This window comes from Carlito syrichta, unplaced genomic scaffold, assembly GCF_000164805.1.
Source record: "Carlito syrichta isolate Samal-C Ts95f unplaced genomic scaffold, Tarsius_syrichta-2.0.1 Scaffold167470, whole genome shotgun sequence".
NCBI classification, from domain to species: domain Eukaryota; kingdom Metazoa; phylum Chordata; class Mammalia; order Primates; family Tarsiidae; genus Carlito; species Carlito syrichta.
Window position 1 is genome coordinate 397,512 of NW_007111566.1, and position 24,373 is coordinate 421,884.

The 24,373-nt window shown below is 40.4% G+C and overlaps 1 protein-coding gene across 4 annotated transcripts in view; it reads right to left on the minus strand.

Annotated features, from left to right (window-relative positions):
• Positions 1–24,373, minus strand: part of NRAP (nebulin related anchoring protein) — a 78,880-nt gene that overhangs the window by 51,288 nt on the left and 3,219 nt on the right. For 3 of the 4 annotated variants that reach the window (XM_008051143.2, XM_008051142.1, XM_021709144.1), the window contains exons 4-14: positions 19,992–20,096; positions 16,367–16,471; positions 15,212–15,316; positions 14,424–14,528; positions 13,552–13,659; positions 13,152–13,256; positions 9,503–9,607; positions 8,340–8,456; positions 5,177–5,281; positions 3,332–3,439; positions 1,987–2,091 (exon numbers count right to left, since the gene is read on the minus strand). In XM_008051143.2, coding sequence (XP_008049334.1) covers positions 1,987–2,091; positions 3,332–3,439; positions 5,177–5,281; positions 8,340–8,456; positions 9,503–9,607; positions 13,152–13,256; positions 13,552–13,659; positions 14,424–14,528; positions 15,212–15,316; positions 16,367–16,471; positions 19,992–20,096 — 1,173 coding nt within the window. The remainder of the gene's footprint in view (positions 1–1,986; positions 2,092–3,331; positions 3,440–5,176; positions 5,282–8,339; positions 8,457–9,502; positions 9,608–13,151; positions 13,257–13,551; positions 13,660–14,423; positions 14,529–15,211; positions 15,317–16,366; positions 16,472–19,991; positions 20,097–24,373) is intronic. The other variant, XM_021709143.1, reaches the window with a different exon arrangement.

Genomic DNA, 24,373 nt, shown 5'->3' on the forward strand with positions numbered 1-24,373 from the left:
CCACTCACCTCAGCCTCCCAAAGGTGTGGGATTATAGGCTGAGCCACCGAGCCTGGCTTATTTCACCATTTTTAAGGCTACCAGACAGAGAGCATACTTGTTCTTGTAAATGGACAAGTCAGCCAAGTTTCCTGACTATTAAAGTCCCTACATTAGGGGTGCTAAACTGAAATTCACACAAGGACCAGGAAGGTAAAGGAGGGTAAGGGGTAAGGGAGCTGTCCCAGCTGTTACTGCATAGAACAAGGGCTACATTTCTAAGTTTTCAAGAAAAGTTGAAAAGATTCATTTTTCTGTACACTCACCACATCTACCTGTTGGTTCAATTTAAAAACAACAAAACAAAACAAAAAACACCGTGTGGCCAAACAAGACACTTCTGCAGCCTGGATGTGGCTCATGGGCTGCCAGTTTAGGGCATAAAATCTAAATTCAATTAATATTTCTAATCCAGTCCAGTTTAATTTTGTACCAGACTTTCCCAGGTAGGCTAGCTGTATTTCAGGTACCCTGTTTGATCCAGAGTCTTATATAAATAAATGTAGTAACAAGCCATGTTTTAATGGGAGTACAAAGTTGTGGTAAACTATCTTGTTTTATTTGTGCTACTTATTAGGCATGATTTTTAAAATTCTACTGCAAAAGCACACATTCCAATTTTAATAAGGTGCTCTTGATGTACAAGTTTCCCAGGTAATGTATGTAGCCAGAAGAATAAAAGAAGTACCAGCTTTGGCAGTGGTAAGTTTTATTTTGGGATTCATGAAGGTGAAATGAGTAAGTCAACCCAATCAAATTTCCTGGGAATAGGAGAAGCAAAGTTTAGGCCGTTGATACCTTCCTTTCCTTCCTATTCCCTGCTATATTTCAAATTTGAAAAGCCCCTGTTATTCAGTGGACATTGTTTGTCAGTTACAGAGTGTCAATGTTCTGGTCACTGGAGATACCCAACTGAATCCTACAGTTCCTACTCTGAGCAAAAGAGAGAGATGTGAAGACTTACCTGCCAATAGCAAAACTAGAATCAATTACTAGTGTTGTGCTGATTCCAAAGGCGTGTAAAGGAAAGAAGCACTGGGCATTCATATATATGTTGAATTATTTGTTATATTATTGATTGGAGATAACTTTCACTGACAAAGAACCATGATACCAACTCACTTCCAAACCACCCTAAGTACTTTTTAAGCTAGTAGATGACTTTTATCTTTTTCTTTGTACTTTTGTGTATTTTCTAAATTTTCTATAATAAACATGTAATAAAAGTTTTATAATAAAAAACAATAAATTTAATTAATTGTACGTTTTTTGTTTGAGACAAGCCAAACTACAAATAAATAAAGTCACTTTAGCCAGGTGTGGTAGCTCACACCTATAATTCCATTGCTTAGGGAGGCCAAGGCAGGAGGATCACTTGAACCCAGGAGTTCAAGACCAGCCTGGGCAACATAGCAAGACTCATCTCTACAAGCACAAAAATAAAAATTAAAAAACTAAAATAAAATAAACTCACTGCTGTAATAATTAAGGGATACATATACTGTCCCATGTGCTACTGAAAAAAAAAAACTGAGTCAACATTACCAGTTCCTTTCAACTAATATTCATTTTATTTTACTTCAATCAGTCCTTCATATACCACATTCCAAATCTTTTTTTCTTTCAAAAGAAAAGGAAAAGGTCATCATTGCTAAGAGACAGTTATTTGAAATGCTCTCAGCAGACATAGCCCACCAAATTTTAAGAGAAGAAACTGAACCTCAGGTTAACTTTAAGACAAAACCAAAGTTGTCCCAACTTCACATTGAAAACCTGAGTGTACAAGCATACATAAACGGACTTCCTAGTAGAAAAAAGGTTTCCCTTTCTCAGTCCCTTCAACCTCCCATGAACTGTTGTATCATGTTTCTTCCTGCTGCCTACAAATCACTCCACAGGAAGGAATTGACAAGTATAAAGCAGAAAGGGCTACTGGAAGAGGCTTACATCTTTCAAGGGCACCAGTTTCATTGTTGTCTGATAGGAAGGAGTCAGAGTGGCTGGGTAGTTGTAGTCGACAATATCGTGTTTGTAATCAGCCTTGTAGGCAATCTGAAATGCAAAGAAAAGAACAAGAAAAGAGAAATCAGTTTCCACTTTCTTTTGTCTTCGTTTGAATGTCATAAGAAATATTTTTTAAATAGCCAGAAATAAAATTAGTTCCGTTTCATCACTTCCAAGGAAGATTGAATTACATTCACACTTTCGCTTTTAATTAATTTGAATTCTTCTTAAGTAATTCAAAATTAGTTAACTGCCATCTGTAGCACATTTATTTTATCTTTCTTAATTATGGAATTCCTTTTCGTTCACATTTGTGTGCAGATATACAATGAAAGAGCTTCTTGGGTAACCCCAAGAAAATGAAAAGTCAAGAGTTTTCTGAGTATTTACTTTTTTTTCTAAAGGTCAAATTTGACATAATCAGAATATCTGGCATTTGTATGTTGTAATGATGAAATCAGTTTCCTTTAGGTATCCTTTACCTCCAAAATTTACAACTTGGCATTTGCAAACCGATACACTTGATTGGTAAACTTAAAGAGAGATTAATTAATTATATGCTACAGGGACACAGGAACCTGATCTATTTTGTTATTCCATTTCCTTGACCAGTGCCTGGCTGCAATGAGTTTTCAGCGAATACAACAAATGAATAAATGAATGAACAAAGAAGTTAAGCAACCAACCAACTCCAAATACATTACAAAAGCTTTGGAAACCTGGGGAATTTTAAATAATAATCTGACTCATTCATTTCTCTTCATCTCTCAGAAATGTAAAGATTTTATCACACTGGATCAATATGATAGACCTAAGTACTCTTCAAACCTGAGACAGCTAAGATAAATAAGCTGAAGCCTCTGAAAAATTTCAGGGCTTTTACCTACCCTTGGTTGTATTGGTTAATGTTTAACACTTAGAAACTCTTATGGGTTAGTCTGTACACAATAGAACACAGACTTTTTCTTTTTTAAGTCAGTCTCATTCCGTAGGCCAGGCTGGAGTGCAGTGGCATGGATTATGGCTCAGCGCAGACAGGCCTCCTGGGCTCAGGCGATTCTTCTGCCTCAGTCTCCCAAGTAGCTGGGACCATCACGTGCAGCTAAATATCTGGAGTTTTTATAGAGATGAGGTCTCTCTATGTCGCCCAGGCTGGTCTCAAACTCCTGGGCTCAAGCAATCCCCCCGACTTGGCCTCTCAAAGAAATTTATTTGTAAGAAAGGTTGACTGAATTCCTTATGTCATACCCCCCTCTGCCCCTACAAGCCTATTCACAAAATGACTCACATTGCTTGCCAGACTGCCAACTTTCATAGCATGGAGAGTGCGTCTGTCCATACCAACTCCTTCATAGTGGCCTCTCATGTGGTTCTGATAGTTTTCTTTGTATTTATTCTACGTGAAAACACAAAGCTTTCAACAAAAGTATTATCTTCCCAACCAGGTGAAGATAAAGTACTCACCTTAATGCATTAAATCCTAAATATAAGTGATTAAATATCACCTAGTCAGTTTATTCTTGAATACAAAATAAGGCAAACTTTTTACAAAATTACCTGAATTTCAAGCGAGCACAAAAATTTGGATATGACAGACAGACAAAGAAACATGGGATCTGATGAGCATAGACAGCACAAAGTAGACTTGATTTTTTGTTTTTATATTTTCAGTTTTAATTTGACCAGAGTTTTCCATTGTGAAAACTTCCTATGACAGAGTGGAGCTTTCCAACAGACAAGCGCTGGTTGTACAGGCATAGCACACGAAGCCCCATGCTGGGGTTGGTACAAATCACTTCATGCTCACCTCCATATCTGCATATATGAAGAAGAAAACCTGAGCTTTGCCAAATTCTGTGGTGTAAAAATTGGTCACTGTTGCAACAATGCGAAATAATCATGTTATGTCCCAAATAAAGAGAGGACCAAAACAGGAAGACAAAAGTTATAAATAGAAAATTTGGGGTATAAAAATCACCTTCCCTGGGAAGCCATTGAGTTTCCAGGCCTTGGGAATATTCAAACGGAATATTATTTATGACTATATATCAGCCATGAGTTCACTTATCTTTGTTAATCTTCACAAGTACACTAAGAGGGGTAAGGAGCAATTATCATTCCCACTTTACAGGTGGGTGGAGTGACTCAGAGAATTTTTTTTTTTTTGAGTTGGAGTCTCACTCTGTCACCCAGACTGGAGTGCAATGGCTGCTCCCGGCCACCGCAGCCTCGACCTGCTGGGCTCCGGAGATCCTTCTGCCTCAGCTTCCAAGTAGCTGGAACTACAGGCACGCGCTACCACACCCGGCTGATTTTTTGATTTATTGTAGAGATGAGGGCTCGTCAAGTTGTCCAGGCGGGTCTCGAACCCGCGGGCTCAGGCAATCCACTCACCTTGGCCTCCCAAAGTGCTGGGATTACAGGCTGAGCCACCGAGCCCGGCCGACTCAGAGAATTTAAATAACTGCCCAAAATTGACCACTTAGCTAATGGTGGAACCAGTTACTGGCTCTAGAGCTGGGGTTCTTAACCACTATGTTTACACAAAACAAATTCCTCACTGAGCCTTCCAAAGCCCTTTGCAATTTTACTATTATGGGCAGCTAAGCTAAGTAAAATCATATAATCTAGAATAGTTCCTTGATGTCCTTAAGGATCTACAGACCTTCTCTGAGAATTTCCAAATTTGCAAATACTACTCATCTGTAAGACAGGGAAATAATGTCTGGCTCCCCAGGTGACTATGAAGGATAAATGAGGTCATGTATTTACTCAGAAGCACAAAGCCACATTGAGAGGTGATGTTACATGCTCAACCAAGACCTCTCGCCAGCATTTGTCACTAGGAATGGACATTGTGCTACGCACAAGGAATGTAAGAGAACAGATAGGAGAGGTCCTGCCCTAAGGACTCAAGGTCAAATGGTGGAGGGAACCAGATGATGTGACAGAATTTAATGCTACAGTGACTAATTCTGGCAGGTAATCTTAATAAAAACTCATAGGTGTTTGTGCCCAAGAGGCCATGCGTCTCCAAGACATGTCGATCCATTCACATAACTTAACTCTTGAGGGACACAGAAATTAAGCTCACAAAAAGTGCACAAACAAATGCTTAGCATTAGCAACTCACATCACTGGTAAATTTTGCGATCTTGCTCACGTTCTTGAATTGAGGTGTTTCACAGTAGTTGATACTGTGACCTTTACTACTTTCCAGTTCTTTCTTATACTCCACCTTGGAAATCAAAACACCAGATGCACAATAGAACCAAACCTGAAATCACTCTTGAGAACGTCTCCAAGACTTGACTAGCATATTTTAGAAAACTTTCAACCCAAGATTTTAAAATACCAGGCATAGGATACTATAAGTGAGCAGTACATGCTTTCCTTTGTAAAAACAATAAGTAAATAATCAGTATCATTCTGAAAATTAAAAATATATAGTCTCTCTTAAGAAAAAATACCGTAAGATTTCATACAGCTCAAAAAATGGCAAAACTGGTTTTAGAAATCAGGTGGTTACTCTTGAGAGGAAATGTCTCATGGGGGTGGATAATGAGAAGTCTAAACTTCTCGTCATGTTCTCTTTCTTGATCTGAGTGCTAGTTACATAGATGTGCCCACTTGTGGAAATCCTTCCCCCCATACACTTATGATGTATGCATGTCTTTGTATGTATATATCAATAAAATTCAATGAAAAAAAGTTACTTTACAATGATAATTGAGACCACTCAGATGCAGTCTTCTAATTTAAAATGGGTTGCCTATTAGAGCTCTCCTGGGTGCCTGGATGTAAGATGTGAGGCTATAGTTATTAAATAGACTCCAAGTGATCCCAGGTAATTAACAGAAGGCAGGTAAGGCTGTCTAATTTTTTTTTTTTGAGTTGGAGTCTCACTCTGTCACCCAGACTGGAGTGCAGTGGCCGCTCCCAGCCACTGCAGCCTCGACCTGCTGGGCTCCGGCTATCCTTCCGCCTCAGCCTTCCAAAATAGCTGGAACTACAGGCACGCGCTACCATGCCTGGCTAATTTTTTAATTTATTTTTTGTAGAGATGAGGTCTTGCCTAGTTGCCCAGGTGGGTCTCGAACCCACAGGATCAGGCAATCCACTCACCTCAGCCTCCCAAAGGCACGGGATTACAGGCTGAGCCACCGAGCCCAGCTAGGGCTGTCTATTTTTAACAGAAGTATGACTGGTTTGTCTTACTGGTTAAATATAAGGCAAAAAGATATTGAAGTTCCCTTGTGAATTCTTACCAAAGGAAATAAAATTAATTTATATAAAACTATATGGTGGCGTTACGCCTTTTTTATTGGAAAATATAGTTTATTTAGAAAGTAAGTGAGAGAGAGGGCAGGAGGGAGGAAGTGAGGGAGGGAGAGAGGGAGGGATAGAGGGAGGGAGGGAAGGAGGGAGGGGAGATTCATCTTCCCAAGGCAGGTAAGGGGGCCAAAGCTTAGGAAAACATGGCCTGGGCATAGCTCAAAGAACATATGGCCAGACCATAGCTTAGCAAGGCAATGGCCGGTGATATGCTTTTTAAAGGATGCAAGATGCATTATAATGCTTATAATATGAGATAAATTTTTTTAAAGTATACAAAATTATATACACAGTTGTATTCTAATTCTATAAATATGTTTTTATGTTCACTTATTTGGTTATAGTATATTCACATAAAAAAGATGATCAATGATCTGGTTCTAGTTCTGTCCCTAAAGTCTCTACAAACCAGCATAAGACAATATTCTTTTCCAGGTCTATGACAAAATGATGGCCTAAAGATGGCAAAGGTTCCATCTAGAGCTAATGTTCCATGAGCAAGAGTAAGTGTTGGCAAAGTTTTTCTATACAGACCAGACAGTAAATATTTTAGGCTTTGTGGGCCACATGGTCTGTATGTCAGTTACTCAGCTCTGCCTTTGTAGTTCCAAAATAGCCATAGACAGTATCTAAACAAATATGATGTGACTGTGTTTCAATAAAACTTTATTTACAAAAACAGGCTGTGGGCCAGATTTGGTACTCTGACCTCAGTTTGCTGACCTCTGGCTTAGAGCATGAGGATCATTTGGAACATTTGTTTAAACACATATGCCAAGGCCTCAGCAATCATCTGTTATATCAAATTATCTGAGGCTCTTGATGAGGTTCAGGATAATGTCACTCCTTATTAGCAAGTTAGAAGATCATGGGTTAACTAACAGTTTGGGTAAAGGAGGGGCTTTTAGAGGTTAGAGAAGAAAAATAGTTTTAGATATTTGCATATCTGTTTCTGACTTGCATATACTTTGTTATGTGAGAACTCTTAACAGGCATAATTGCTCCTGTTGCCAGAGGTTGCTGACTCAAATGTTTCAGAGTACAGATAAGAAATACAAATGGGCCAGGCTTGGTGGCTCAGCCTGTATTCCCGTGCCTTGGGAGGTTGAGGTGAGTGGATCGCCTGAGCCCATGGGTTCGAGACCTGCCTGGGCAACTTGGCGAGACCTCATCTCTACAATAAATCAAAAAATTAGCCGGGCATGGTAGCGCACGCCTGTAGTTCCAGCTACTCAGAAGGCTGAGGCGGAAGGATCACCGGAGCCCAGCAGGTCAAGGCTGCAGTGGCCGGGAGCGGCCACTGTATTCCAGTCTGGGCGACAGAGTGAGACTTCAACTCAAAAAAAAAAAAGAAATACAAACAAGAGAAATGGTAGTGAAGAGATGCTAGGCTTGGGAAAGCATATGGGGAACTAGAAGGAACAATTCCTTGCCAAACAGGCCTCACAATCAAAAAGTCTTAAGCATCTGGTAAGCCAAACACAACACACCCCTCTGGCAACCACTCAGCCCATAAAGTAAGGGGAAGTCACATGGTACACACAGCTTCTCGGAACTCGGACTTCAATAATAAGAAATGGAGAGAATGATGTTTGAAACACTCTTTCCGATCTCTGATTTCCAATCTAGAATAATGACTTATTGTTTTGATAGCTAGATCATCCAGGATTCTTTCTGGCAACCAGACATCTGCTGCCTGGCAAGTTTGTATATGGATAGTCCAGTGAGGATTTGAGAGGTAACTTTTGAACCACTAGAGAAAGATTTAATTGATTTGATTCCAGGTTCTCATAAATTGCATTTGACTGCATATTCGTTCTTTGGAAACTGGTGACTCATGATTAGTATATGTGATGCCACACTTTTCACCCAAATGTTTATTATAGGGCCACCCTATTCACCATTTATAGGAGATGAAAGAGGTGATGGCTCATGGATGTGACCATTCTCCCCATACACACCTCACTCACGAGCTTGTTCACACTTTGAGCCCGTTTAAGAACCAAGTTGTCTTGGGCTGGGAGAGAGTGATAATGTGCAGCGCCTTTCATCTTGTTGAAGTCCTGCCTGTATTTTATCTGAAAGAAACACATAAAGGGGGTCTGGAGTTATTGTTGCCATGGTCTGTGAGAGAAATTACTCTAAAGCTATCCTATCCTAGATTTAATGCCAACACTTAAGAGAATTGTCTGAAGGAAAAAAAAATGTATGTGTGCTTTTTTTCTCCATTAAATCTATAAACTATTTGGTTCTTTTTTGTATTAAAATTTTTCTGGCCCTTTCAGACATTTTACACTTTACCCTCTAATTCTGCATGAAAAAAATAGTCTTAACATGACTACAGCAAAAGTTGTCATTCCAAATTCAATTCTGTCTTTGGTTTCAACTTCATTTCTCATCTAGCCTGCTAATAAGGGGTGGAGTAAAGACTTTTTAACTTCCTTCTTCAGGGCAAAGATGGTGCTCTTCTGGGTAAATGGGTAATGGCTGAATAGTTATGGGAAGGGAAGGGAAAGGGGAAGCAGAAGGGGAAGAAGAAGGAGAAGGGGAAGGGGAAGGAAAGGGGAGGGGAAGGGAGGAAAGGAAAATGGCAAAAGGAGTGAAATGAACGTTCAGTTCTGATGAGAGTTCAAGTTTAAGTTGGCATGTTAAGACCTGCAGTGAGCATGTCACTTTACCAAGTTTAATTATAGTCTGTCTTCCAAGGACTGCCAGCTGGCTAACGTTCTTTCAATAAAAAGCATTTTATCACTGGGTTACATCAAGTTTGATAATCATATGACTTGTTTTAATCAGTTCTTCCCCTAAAACGCTTAATTTCTAAATGGGCCCTTTGGCAAAAACTCTCCTAATCCCAGCCTTTCTGGCTGGACAAGCATCTATACTTGCTTCAAATGGCCTCAAATGAGCTATGTAATTTGACCATGTTCACCTCCTTGGAGGCAGATAAATGTGGCCAAAGTAGACATCAGAAATTTGGAAGGGAATTGAGAGCTGGGCCAACATTCTTCTTTGGCTCAGCTCTGTAGATATATCTATGTGTAGGTTTAGTAAGCACAGTCTTCAAAGTCTTACTTCTCCTCTACCTCTGTGTCTCTGTGGATCATACCCACAATGTACTTACATCACTAGCGAGTTCGTTGGCCTTCTTGGCGTTCTGATAAGCTGGGGTGATCATGGCCGGAAAGCTGCCTTTTCCCCTGTGCTCCTCGAACTCCTCTGAGTAAGCCTGCTGGGTCAGTCAAAAACTTTAATCAGTAACATTCCTCTCCTCGAGTGGGTGGGAATTAGCAATGGTCACTCACAGAACCGGTTCCCATATAGGACCATCCACCTTGGACATTCTAGTGGTGTTTACATGGTAGACAAGATGGCAGACCCTGGTGTCAGATCCACTTACTGCTGCCCAGCACACAATCAGCATTAAATAATAGTAACTATTATTATGATCATCATTATTATTTCCACCAGGTAAATCAAGATGGTCTACCAATCTCCCAGGCCCATATGTATTGAAATATTCATTTCTTTTTTTTTTTTGAGTTGGAGTCTCACTCTGTCACCCAGACTGGAGTGCAGTGGCCGCTCCCAGACACTGTAGCCTCAACCCACTGGGCTCCGGCGATCCTTCCGCCTCAGCCTTCCAAGTAGCTGGAATTACAGGCACATGCTACCATGCCCGGCTGATGTTTTGATTTATTGTAGAGATGCGATCTCGCCAAGTTACCCAGGCGGGTCTCGAACCCGCAGGCTCAGGCAATCCACTCACCTCAGCTTCCCAAAGCGTGGGATTACAGGCTGAGCCACCGAGCCTGGCAGAATATTCATTTCTTAACTGACTTCAGGGAAGTCCTTTGTCTTCCAGTAGGTGTCAAATGCTACCTTACTCAGGCCGAATGGCAGATCTACGTAGAGGAATGCTTTGACATCCCAAATACTGTCTCCCCCAGTGGTGTGTGCCATATAACCAGAAAAGGAGTATTGTAACCTTTTTGTAATTTGGGGGGAACACTTCAAATTGCCATAAAATTATCTTAAATGGAACTAATGTGTATTTCAGACTAAGGATTATAATTTTCATCTTAATGTTTTCTTTTTCCATACCACACAGTCACTCCTACAGAAGAAAACTTCTTTCATGTCATCACATAGCTGGGGTAACATTTCCCTGGTAGCCAGATGTACTTCAAGACCTCACTTAGATGCAACCTTTTCCCTGGAGAAGTCCTCCCTTACCCGTGGAATCACCCCAGCTGCTTCCTCATCTGTGTTCCCACTGCATCTTGCCAACAAATCTGGAACAGCCCTTATTATGCCCCTTTGGGTTTACGATTCCATCTCCCTGTGGCCTCCTCTAAGACAAGGACCTGCCTAGTTCCAGCACATTTTCTTAAAAAAAAAAAACAGTTGGGTAAAATTAAAATATCTGTGCTTCCTTTTACCCCCAAATAAAAACTCTTTAGCCTAAATGTGTTTTTTTGCTAGGCTGCCAGAACGTTCTGGGTCAAATGTTGTAAGTTTTTTTTTTAATAGCTCTCAAATTATTTGATAATCTGCTCTATGGTTTTGTCCATTCTGCTACAGTTTTATGTTTGTAGCTTCATTTTAACTTTGCTCTCTCTCTATATATATATATGTATGTATATGTGTATGTTATGTATGTTGTGTACATGAATGTTTTTGTAAGACACCTAAGCCTACTGATTACATGGTATAGTCTATTTAATGAGTCTAATTACTTGTTTAAAAAAAAAGAATGAATTGCTTGGCATTTAAGGTACTACAGATATTTATAGTTTATCTGCCTGTCTGCTTCTCTTTCACTCCCTCCTCCTCATGCCCTGGCCAGTCACACTAAATCACACAGTGAAATGCCACACTAGACTGAGTCCTCTCAACAACTGCTGATGGTGCTATTAAACAACACCCACTTTGATTCTTGTATTTGTTATTACCGGAACTGAAAACTTCAATCAAATTGTCCTAATAATCAAGAACCAACCATGATATTATGAAGTTACATTTCATCTGTGCATATAGACTTGTCTGGTACACATATGAAATGATGTGTATGTTATAACTAGTTGTAGATAGGACTGTCCAAATACAAAACATAATTTTTTTTTGCTAAATATAGAAGCCAGCTTTTTAAAAAATAAAACTGATTGTTAAAAGTTGTCCTGAGCCTTCTAAACATATTTTCATTTTAAAATATGAAACCAGTAAAAACATATTTTCATTGAGTTGATAGCACTAAGAGATCATTTAATTAACTTAGAGAAGTTTATAAAATGGCCTTTTAATACAAAACCAAGCATTCTTGCTCAGGCAGACATTTGCAAAGGGGTCACAACATACTTTCACACACATCCTAAGACTCACATGAGTATATGCTCAGGTATGGTAACATGTTTTGTTTTGTTTTTTTGAGTTGGAGTCTCACTCAGTAGCCCAGACTGGAGTGCAGTGACTGTTCCCGGCCACTGCAGCCTCAACCTGCTGGGCTCCGGCAATGCTTCCGCCTCAGCCTTCCAAGTAGCTGGAGCTACAGGCGCACACTACCATGCCAGGCTCATTTTTTGATTTATTGTGGAGATGAGGTCTCGCCAAGTTGCTCAGGCAGGTCTCGAACCCGCGGGCTCAGGCAATCCACTCACCTCAGCCTCCCAAAGCGTGGGATTACAGGCTGAACCACCGAGCCCGGCGGTAACATGTTTTTTTAAAGAAGAGAGATAAATTATTTGTCCTTTTCTTTTTTAAATCATATATGCTATAGAGAATCTACTCGATGCCAAATAATTCAAACTGTCCAATTAAGAAAAAAATAGGCCGGGCTCGGTGGCTCAGCCTGTAATCCCTCACCTTGGGAGGCCGAAGTGAGTGAATTGCCCGAGCCCGCGGGTTCAAGACCCGCCAGGGCAACTTGGCGAGACCTCATCTCTACAATAAATAAAAAAATTAGCTGGGCGTGGTAGCACGTGCCTGTAGTTCCAACTACTTGGAAGGCTGAGGTGGAAGGATCGCTGGAGCCCAGCAGGTCGAGGCTGGGGTAGCCGGTTGCGGCCACTGCACTCCAGTCTGGGTGACAGAGTGAGACTCCAACCCAGAAAAAGAAAAAAAGAAAAAAGAGCTGAAAGCCCTGGTCTAGGTGAAAATTACAAGTTAATTTTTATTTGCACATTTCTCTGTATTTCTGATACAAGTCAGGAGTTGTAGGGGAGAAAGAAAGCATCATTTTTTCACAGTTGCAAGTAAAAAACAATGGAAGAGCAAATGTGTGCTGGAAGAATATATTATTATTTTAATATGTTATTATATTAAAGTTATGAACTGCATTCTCTGGCACACTGCTTGATCTATCAACCTAGATAAGTGATTCACTTTCTAAGAAAATGAGCCTTGCTACTTAGTGAAATGCTCATATTTTTCAAGATGTGCATTTTGATTCTTTTCGTGCTTGTACACTAAGCAGTTGAACATAGTCAGTCTTAGTCCATGGGACCATTCTTCAGCGAATGAATAAGAATGTTTTATTCTTGGTCAAGCCCCCATATTGGTATAGGTCCTCTATTATTTTTTAAAAGTGCTATAATCAGTTTTCCTTAGTGAGTCAAGCTGAGCAGTGTGTAATTGTCCACTACTTTCTGGATTGAAAAAAATCTACCATTCATAAATAGGAAAAGATAAACTATAACTCCATCCATAACTAAATGGTCAAACTGAAAACTGACCATAGAAAAGGGCAGTTTCCAGGAAGTCCTTTTATCACATACCTGACCATACTGGTCTACACATTCCCTTGTAAACGTGCCATCAGCTCCAACCCCTGGGCCAGCAATTCCCTTCATTTCTTTTTGATATTGTTGATGGTACTTCACCTATTTGAAAGGGAAGGACAGACCTGGTGAATTTAGTTTCCCATACACATGCATCAGGAGACTAAACATGAATGTCTCATGGAATATTATTTTTCTGCTTGTATCTAGAAAGTATTCGTGTTTTAGACATCAAAGTGCCAAGTTATTGTCATGGTTAAATTGATCGAAAACTGTGAAGGAAAGCTACTTCCTGGTTCCAGGGTAAATGCAAAAGTAGACAGGAGGCTCAACTCCCCAGGCCTATGTTAATGTCCCTATTCCTCCCTAATGTGACAACATTGCTATGGACACTTACATCACTCGCCAGTTCATTGGCTCTCTTGGCTATCTGATAAGCAGGTGTGATCATAGCAGGAAAACTTCCTTTCCCTTTCTGTTGTTCATAGTTCTCTGTGTATCTTACCTAGAAAATGAAAAGAAAAAGTAAATCCAGTGCCTGTCCCATTGTTTACTAGGCAAACTTATTGAGATGCCCTGCTAAGATGGCTCCCATGATATCCGGCTCACCCCCTGTCACAGCTCATATGACACGCTATTAGCTTATATGTTGATGAGCAGTACATATCTCATTTGCTTTTTTACTTGCAATACTCAGCACAGTTCTTGGAACATGAAGACACTCAATGTCAAATTCAACATATACTTCTTAAACACCTGGCATGGGCCAAGTGATGAGCCTGAGCAGAGGAATAAGTCTGCCCTCGAGGAGTTGCCAATCAAGTCTGGGAGACAAAAGATGCTTCTCAACTCCAGATTGAAGCCAAGTCAAGTGTAAATCATTTATTAAGGGTTAGCTCCCATTCAGAACAACACCAAGTTCTTGGTCTTATGCTATGGAACATTTGGGTTATGCAAAGGCAATTGGTAAAAATTGTCTGGAAACGATGTTCTCTAATTTGTGGTGGCGAGAGAGATTTCTTCCAGCTTAATCAGGTACATCCAGCTGGGTACCAATCCAACCTAAAGCCTTATCTCTAAAGAAGAGTTTTTGCAAGGTCTGTATGAGCTGTCTTATGGGACTCAAACTTCCTTGACCTAGAAAGTTCTTCTTGGCACCCTGTAGGATTGGGGTGCCTCCTACATTCCCTCTCCCTCCACCTCCAGGTAAGGAAAGAATGAAGGATCTTAAATGGAAACCACTGCATGTCAGCCTCCTTCATTTCTTACATCACTTTGAAGCTGTCCCCCTGCCTTGGCCCGTAGCAGCTCGGGAGTATCCGCCACCGTGGTGAAGCTGGAGATACGTTCATCATGCCCTCTCTTGTATTCCACCTGATGAGAAGATAGCAGAGTCAAGGGTGCACCTACCCCACAGCCTTTGCGAGGACCTCTCCTGAAGCTATGCCATCAGACTACACTCAACACAAACATGTAACAAGTCTTCTGTGGGTGGCTCCATGGGCTCCTCCTCAAAAAGCATCTAAGCTAATGTGCTCAGTCCAAGAGCATGCCAGGCACAGCTATGTTAGAACAAATATTAACTTGCTTAGTCTCTGTAATGATCACATGTGGCAGGACTAATGTTTTCCCCACTTTACAAATGAGAAGCCAAAGAAGTGAGAAGTTAAGTAATGTGCCCATGGTCACAGAGCTACTAAGTGGATTCAAATCCCAGCATTCTGGCTCCAAAATCTGAGCTTTGAACCAACAAACTATGCTACTCTTCAGGAAGATCTGACATTCAGTTACAAATCAGTGTTCTCAACACAAAGCAAACTTAAGAAATCATTTGGTTCAGTCTTTGGGTGAGCTACATGCTCTCTCCATTTTATAGATGTGACCCAATCAAGTGGATAATTACAGGAAAAAGGTAAGAACACAGTTTACTCCATAATATGACATCAATGGTACCTGCTGCCCAAAAGCACTCTCTTATTGTTTTTGTCCTGAATCACAGAGGTTCATTAATGACAAAATTAGCATAATCCATGGTGAATAAGCACACAGACACTCACTTGGCTAGCCAGCTGGTTGGCTTTTTTGGCCCTTTGATAGGCAGGCGTAATCATGGCTGGAAAACTCCCCTTGCCCCTTTGTTGCTCATAATCTTCCGTATACTCCTGTTGTTCAAAACCAACGTCAGCATGAAAACTAATATGATACTGAATGAGACTGGTTTTATAAGGAACTTATAAATGAAACTGGTTTATAGGGTACTTGGGAAGTCACGTGGAGTACGTTTAAAAATAATATGCAACTGGCAATTTGAATAACACCACCAACACCAAAAAACTCACATTTCTCAGGTCAAAGGGATTCCCCCTTAATGCTTATATTAAAATATGTGGAACCTGGCACAACCCAAGGGATGTCCATTGACTCAGAAGCTTGTATGATAACACAGAAATTAATACTCAGGAGACTTTTCTGTAATTTGTTCACTAGAAACAGTTCTACAGCCCTGGGAGTAAAATGTCTCATTTTTTTTCTCTGATTTTTTTAGTATCTCTGATTATTAGTTTTCCTCATGAGACATATCACCCTAGTGTTTGTATTTCCATTGTTTTCTTTCCATTTTCTAAAGGCAAAGTCATGAAGACTAACAATATTTTTCAAAGTAGATTCTGCAAAAGATAGATATGTGGAGAGATCTAGAGAATACTGTGTGCAAATAGTTGAGGATTTACACACTCTGGGATAAAACTACCTCTTTTATGTGAAAGCTCACTAAGGTCTCACAGTTCTAGAAGTCAGTATTTTTAAATGGGCCATCAGGGCTAGTTCCTTCTGAAGGTTTCTAGAGGGTAATCTGTTTCTTTGCCTTTTGCAATTTCCAAAGGTTCCTATATTCCTGGATTCCTGTCTTCACATGGCTCTGACCCCTGCTTCTGTCACCATATCACCTTTGTTCTGACTCTGACTCTTGTGGTTACACTGGGCCCACTCTAATAATCCAGGATCTTCCTGTCCCTAGATCCTTAACTTAATCCCATCTGGGAAGTCTCTTTGACTTTGTAAGGGGATATATACACAGGTTTTAGAGATTAGAACATGGGACTCTTTGGAGTAAGGGACATGACTCTATCTGTCACATCTTAAAAATAAACGTTCAAACTAACTGCTAACTAATTGCTAAAAGCAGTTGATAAGGTAATTTCCGGTGCCCTTACCTCACCAAGAGACTTTCGTGCTTCAACCATCCTTACAATTTCAGGATCTGGCAGAGCTCCTGGACACCAATCATTCCTTTCCCCATATCCAGTCCAATAGGCTCTCTATAAAGGAAGCACACAAATGCGTACAAACACACATCCCACACACTTGGCTGGCAAGATCTCCCTACCTACCCCACACTCCCAAAACACTCACATACATTGTCAAAATAAGATATCCTCTATAAACTTTTATTGGTATATGGTAGCTCTCAGCTAACCAGAATGATCCTTTTTCAGGCTAGAAAAATCTAATATCCTAAATAATTGAACTTTCTGAGGTTCACTTATGTCACCGAAAAATTCCAAATTTCTTTGCTCGTCTTACAACAAGGTGGAGCGGAGGACAGTCACTGGGGATAGGCAATCTTGGATTAATCAGCATTATTCAGACAAGCTTTATAAATCTACTACCTATTACGCACCTGACAACTGACAATGGAAGTAAAAAAGGAAGACAAAATTCCTCTGTTAAGATACTCATGACTACCTTGGTAGTTAAAACTAACATATGAGCCGGGCACGGTGGCTCAAGCTTGTAATCCCAGCACTTTGGGGGGCTAAGGTGAGAGGGTTGCCTGAGCTCAGGGGCTCCAGACCAGCCTGGGCAACTTGGTGAGACCTTGTCTCTACAGTAAATTAAAAAATAAGCTGGGCGTGGTGGCACGTGACTGTAGTTCCAGCTACTCGGAAGGCTGAGGTGGAAGGATCACATGAACCCAGCAAGTCAAGGCTGCGGTGGCCGTGAGTGTGCCACTGTCCTCCAGCCTGGGTGAAAGTGTGAGACTGTGACTCAGAAAAACCAAACCAAACGAAACCCCAAAATTAACATATGAAACAAAAAGCAATCAGATAACAGTTGTGTGTTTAAATGTACTGTGTAGATGATGAATGCAGTGACAGTTTTGAAAAAGCAGCCTATATGAGATGGACTCCGTTTGGGGCAGGAAGATGGAAACTGAGCTGTACCTCTATGACTGAGGTCAGTTAGCAGAGGCCAAGGGGAAAAGCATGGCATCCACTCTAGAAGGTCAGTTCCACAAAGGCAGGGATTTTCAAACTGTGTTCACTAATGCATTCCCGAAGCCTGGAATAGTGTCTAGCACATAACAGACTCAATAACTACTTATTGAAAAAATTTCAGAAGCTTGGGCTGCCATGAATAAAAGCATAAGGCAGTGATGGGCTTGGTGTGAAGGACCATGAGGAGCTGGGTTTGACTGGACTGAAGGAAAGAAATGGGGAACCAGGCAGGCTGGACAGGGTGGATAGAGCCAGCCTTTGAAGATCTGGAAAGACAGATCATTCATATGTGAAAATATGCTTACCCACGATAGCAATCAGGAAAATCTAAATCAAAACAAGAAGTAGATTGTCAGAATATTTATCTAGTAATACCCAGTGCTGGTGAAACAGATATTCTCATACTCTGCCTTTGGGAATATAAAATGTACGGGTGTTAGAAAGAAATTTGATAGTCTCCACTAAAATTAAAAAGGCACACATCCTTTGACTTAGCAACCTCACTTTTAATTATCTATTTAATAAAAACACTCACTTGTGTCCAAAAATGGTCTTGAACAAGGGTGTTCATTGCAACTTTTTAATAGAAAAAAATTGGAATAATCCTGTCTATCAATAATATAGCATGGTACTGTGCTTTCATTCTTTTTTGTTTGTTTTGTTTGTTTGTTTTTTTGAGTTGGAGTCTCACTCTGTCACCCAGGCTGGAGGGCAGGGGTATACTCCTGGCCACCACAGCCTCGAACTGCTGGGGTCTGGTGATCCTTCTGCCTCAGCCTTCCAAGTAGCTGGAACTACAGGCATGCGCCACCATGCCCGGCTATTTTTTTTTTTTTTCTTTTTTGATTTATTGTAAAATGAGGTCTCACCAAGTTGCTCAGGTGGGTCTCGAACCCGCGGGCTCAGGCAACTCACTCACCTCGGCTTCCCAAAGAGCGGGATTACAGGCTGAACCACCGAGCCCGGCTTATGCATTCATTCTTAATGGTGTACCCATGATACATCCATCCATAATAGCTTAAAAGGATGCTGATGTGGAAATATCACCAAGATATTTATTGAGTGAAAAATATACACTGCAAAGTGATGCATATTTCATAAAAAACAAATGTATACATTTCAGTAGAAATATACACATATAATTTTTAGTAAAGGTAATAATAGCTGACATTCATTGTTCCTACCACTATTCTGAGATCTTTTAGTTGTCACAATAGCTCATGAATGGGATGTAATTTAAAGTTTACCTTACAGATAAGAAAACTGAAACAAAGAGTGGTTAAATAACTCATTCACTGTCCATCAATAAGTGATAGTAGGCACGTTCAAATTTAAGTACTAAAAAGATAAGTAGGGAAAGATAAATAGGGAAATAGATAAATAGATAGATGATGAAGGAAACCAAGAGCACAAGCTAACAGAGTCCTTGTGTTCTTTGTCTTATGTTCAAGGAACTAAGCCCACATTTTCCTTTGTCTCCCCTGACCTATGGATAACCAAGTGGCGCCAAGTCTCACCTGGAACTTGCTCATCCTAAGTGATTGCCCTGCTTAGCATAGATGTTAAGATATGCATAGTTTAGTCATTGATACTTACCCTGCTTGTGTGATTTAACTCAGACATTAACATATCCTATGTGTATGGTTTCCGCCTTCCTTTATGAGATTTTTGTCCTGTATAAGAGGCATGCCGTAAAACTTGCTCTCTCTTGCCCCTTACTACCTGAGAGGGAGTCCTCCCAATCCTGCTGTTTCTCTGTCTCTTTATTTTCTCATTCCCTCCCTGCAAATCAGACCCTGATCAGTGGAGGCTGGACCCCCGCAAGATGAGAGACAGAGAGAGAGAGAGAGAGAGAGAGAGAGAGAGAAGTGTAAATGAACAAAAAAAATCTGGAAGAATCCTCACAAGCTTGATAATAGTGGGTACTTCTACAGAGAGAACTGGGATTGGAGGTAGAAGATAAGTGGTTAGCTTTATACTGTTTGGATTTTTTTTTCACAATAAGAAAAGTGCAAATTGTATATATATAATTAAAAATAAATGGTTGAGGAATTCTGAAGCAATGAGGCTAGCAACAGAAGTGGAAGTGAGTAGAGTAGTTAGGGACATCCAGGAAGCTGTGTGCTTCCTGACCAAAAAGCTGTGAGCACAAAAAGCTAGAGAAAGGCAAGTCCGAGGAGGAAAAGGCATCTTGGCAGGCCCTCACAAGGGCACAGGTAGGAAATGAGGTGGAACAGAACTGAGATAGCGAAGTGGAGAGGACGGGGTGGAGTTGAGTAAAGTGTGGGAGGAAGAAAGGGATTTCTGTCACCAGGCGGCCTTGGATTCCAGCCTGGATGACAGAAATACAGTGCTTAGAAAGGAAAAGACAATGAACTTGAGCAAAAGCAGAGTTGAGGTTATGCTAGGACACGTTGATGGACGTCTTCTGCAGACGGTTGGAATGGCAAACTGGATAAAAGAAAACCTAGCTGATCTTCTTTATACATGAATAATGCATTTGATTTGCACAGTATGCTGTTGTATCTTTTTCTAAACCCACTTATCACTCTTCTCTCACCTCATTCACCGGTGGTTGCCTGTTAGGTGCTTCTGCTTCATCCTTGGATTTCGTGTCCCAGTGAAAAACTGATTTAAAGCGCTCGCCATCGTTTTGGTCATAGATCTGCACAATGAAGATTTTACCAGTAATGTTTCCATCAAAAGAGAGAAAGAAAATAAGCAAATAATGCATAGCTAAACGTGGGGGATTTTCTTGAGTCTCGACTGTAAATCATCTAACCTGTACTACAAAGCACATCGTGCTGTCAGACTCACAGTGGTTTCATCTGTTCCACCAGCCAAGCACATACAGAGCACCTACGCTGTGCAAAGCTCTATAGAACGCTGCAATTTAAAAGACTGAGATAAAGTCTCCACAAGCTTAGTACACAACACAGGTTACAGTAACCTCAGAAAACACTGAACATTAGAGTAGTGGTTCTTAACTTTAGTCTGTGTAACCAACACCCAAGGAACTTATTAAAACGCTGGCTCCCCAATTTCATGGAGGTTATTTTCCTATGCTTTATACTTTTATCTTTAACATCTTGATTTATAATACACCCTGAGTTAACTTTTGTGCATAGGTAGGGGTCAAGGTTCACTTTTTTCTATGGAAGTACCCAATCACTGCAGTACCATTTATTGACAGATCATTCTTGACACATTGAATTGCAGTGGTGTCTTTGTCATAATTCAAGTGACCATATACGCGCAGTTCTATTTCTGGACCTTATACTGGAGTGCACTAGTTTATTTGTCTATTTTTGGGCCAATCCTATGCTGAATTAATTGCCACTGGTTTTATATAGTAAGTCTTGAAATCTGGTAAGTCTTTGAATTTTGTACTTCAACATTTCCTGGCTATTTATTCTACTTTGTGTTTTCATATCGATTTTAGAATCAGTATGGCAATTTCTACAAAAAAAAAACCTGGATTTTTTTTCTTGCTAGGATTTTTATTTTATTTTATTTTATTTATTTTTGAGTTGGAGTCTCACTCTGTCACCCAGACTGTCACCCAGACTGGAGTGCAGTGGCATGCTCCCGGCCACCACAACCTCGCCCTGCTGGGCTCCGGCGATCCTTCCGCCTCAGCCTTCCAAGTAGCTGGAACTACAGGCATGTGCTATTATGCCTGGTTAATTTTTTGATCTATTGTAGAGATGAGGTCTCGCCAAGTTGCCCAGGTGGGTCTTGAACCCATGGGCTCAGGCAATCCACTCCACCTCAGCCTCCTAAAGCACGGGATTACAGGCTGAGCCACCGAGCCCAGCTATCTTGCTAGGATTTTGATTGGAAAAGTATAGATCAATTTCAGGAGAACTGACAACTCAGCAACATCTTTGTAACCTCAGAATAAGCAAAGATTTCTTAAGGATAATGTAAAAAAGACTAACTGTAAAAGAAAAAAACCAGAAAGTCTTAGGTCCAAATCAAGATTTATTAGGTCTATGATGAGGACTAGAAATCTGCAATTGTACAAGCTAAAGTTTAAATTCTTAATTTTACAAATAATTAGGGAACAATATCAGAGAAAAATTTCAACCCAAGGAATTCTAGTTCCCTGTCAAGGACACTTTCTGTCATTGACTTCTGGGCTTGCTAATGCTTAATTAGATCAATTTTTGGAGAACTATGCATATTTTTAAATATATAAACTGAGAGATCATAACATGCTTTTTTCCTTGCATTTTGAAAAACCATCACGAACATTGCATGGACTTAAGCCAGGGTTTTTTGCCTACAAATAGCACTCTTAATATGTGGGGCCAATTAATTATTTGTTCCGGGGAACTGCTTTGACTATTGCAATATGTTTACTGGCATCCTTGGTCTCTACCCACTAGATGAAATCGTACCCTACCACCACTAGTCGTGAGAATCAATGTCCGCAGACATTGCCAAATGTCCCCTGGGGAGTAAAATTGCTCTCTTTGAGAACAATTTACTTTAGGAATCAGAAACACATGTCCTAAATCGATATCCGATTCCACTCATAGAAAGCTGTATTTGCTGTCCTCCTCCCCGAGTCCCCCAGTACAAATCTCCACAGGGAAGGGTTTGCCTCCCCCAGAGACCTTTCATGAGATTTCTGACTACACTGAGGACATAGAAAGAGGAAAAAAAGAGACATAAACCTTACTACTGAGTTAAGAAAGCACGAAGGGCCAAAGTTCATTCTCTGAAGAAAAGAGGAACTAGATGTTTTATTCTTCCAAAAATTCCATTCCCACCTACCAAGCAGGAAGGTCTGTCTTTGCAAATATTTATTTTTCAGAGTGACATTTATGAAACGGAAAACTACAAATCTGCTTTAAATGCCAGCTCAAAAACCTTTACCTTACTTTTCTCCTCATCACCATCACTGAAGAATTCCTTCCTTTCCTTTTTCTAATTTTATTTTAGTAAATGCACAATAAATCTGTTGTTATTTAATTGGCAAAATCTCTCAGAGAGGCAGGGGGAGAGGACAAAAGTGATTCATTACACACCCTAGGGAGGTAAGACCTGGAGCCTGGAAGGGACATGATTGTCCACTTTCATTATTCCCCAGTGGGAAAGTATGAGAAAGTGATCCCAGTAGTTATCTGTTTGGGCACACACACACACAGACATAGACACACACACACACACACATATACAAATGCATATATACACACACATATATACACACTCACCATATATACATAGACACACACCACATACACATATACATACACCACATGCACACACACATATTTTCATGTGCACATACACACCACATACATGCACACAATACACACAAATATGTACACACATGTACAGATGCACACATATCACACACACACACATGCATGCATTTGCATACATTTCCACACATACACACATTCTCCATATGCACACATACATACAAATATATACATGGTCACATAGATGCAAACAAACACACACACACAGGCCTCCTGGGAGGCTCACATCACTGTCTGTGGTTGGAAATAGAACCAGCGATAATCCTAGTTTTGCTCCTGGTTGGGCCTGTCATACACAATTAAAAGAAAGTGAATCCGCTACTGCCTCAAAGAAGGGTAAATAGTGTGTGGCCTGTTGCATCATTGTAAGGTAGAGACATGCTAGCTGTGGCTTAGGGTAAGGTGGAAAAGTACAGACTATTTTTGTAGAGAGTATAATACGCAAACAGCATTCAGATGTATCTGCATATCTCCTTGTGTTTTATCTGTCAAACTCTGACTAAACAACTGAAGAAAGACCCAGATATTTGAAAACACGAACAAGTGCTTTTTTTCTTCTGGAGAGTTTGCCACTCTCTATGTATGTGTGAAAGTGAACCAATAATATGTGTTCTAAAGTCAACCAGATCTGGATTCATACCCAACTGCCTGGGTGAAACTGGGCAGGTTATTTAATCTCTCTGAGCCTCAGCTTCCTCAACTGTAATATGACAATATTACAGAGGGTTTGTGAACAACACATGAAATAATATAAATAACTTGGCAAAAGTGTCTGACACTCTGTTTAAGTAAGAGCTAAATTCAATATTTATTGTAATTTCAGGTAGCTGCCCTCAGATATTAAGAGATGAAAATCAAGTCCTTAAAGAATTAGTCTTCTCAGTAATCTATGATTGCTTGTGATTTCTTAAGGCTTGTGAATCTTTAGGAATCAATAATGTGTGAGCAACTCCCTGAGTTTCAGTTTCCTCACCAGTAAAATGGGACATGAATACAATCTACTTCATTGGGCTATAATATGTGTTCAATTAAGCAGTTCTGCAGTAAATGCTATATAACTTGTTAAATAAAAATGATTAAATAAACTCACAATTAGTGCAAAAAACTTAGTGAAACTGGCATCTTGGCAGTATGTGTGATATCTTGCAGTATGTGCAAGGCCACTAGCTCTATCTAATACATATTTTGGGAGGAGGGGGAGCCGGAGTCGCTCTCTGCCACCAAGGTTGGAGTGCAATGGTATTAACTTGACTCACAGCAGCCTCAAACTTCTGAGTACAGACAATCCTTCTGCCTTAGCCTCTCATGTAGCTGGGACTACAGGTACACACTACCACATCTGGCTAAGTTTTTTATTCTGTAGAGAGGAGTTCTCACTGTGCTGTCCAGGTTGGTCTCGAACTTCTGAGCCCAAATGATCCTCCCACCTCAGCTTCCCAAAGTGCTGGGATTAAAGGCAGGAGCCACCTCGTAAGGCCCTAATACACATTTCTTAAGGAGGAGGACAGCCTGGGAAGATCAGAGTCAGTATGAGGTGGGGCGACATTAGGAAGGGAATCTTGGATGAGGAGCGATTACTAGAGTGCCTTTCACCTAGCGGATATTTTTCTAATTTTAGAAAGTGACTAAAGCTTCATCCCACTTCCGGTGGGCATGGCAAGAGAAGTTC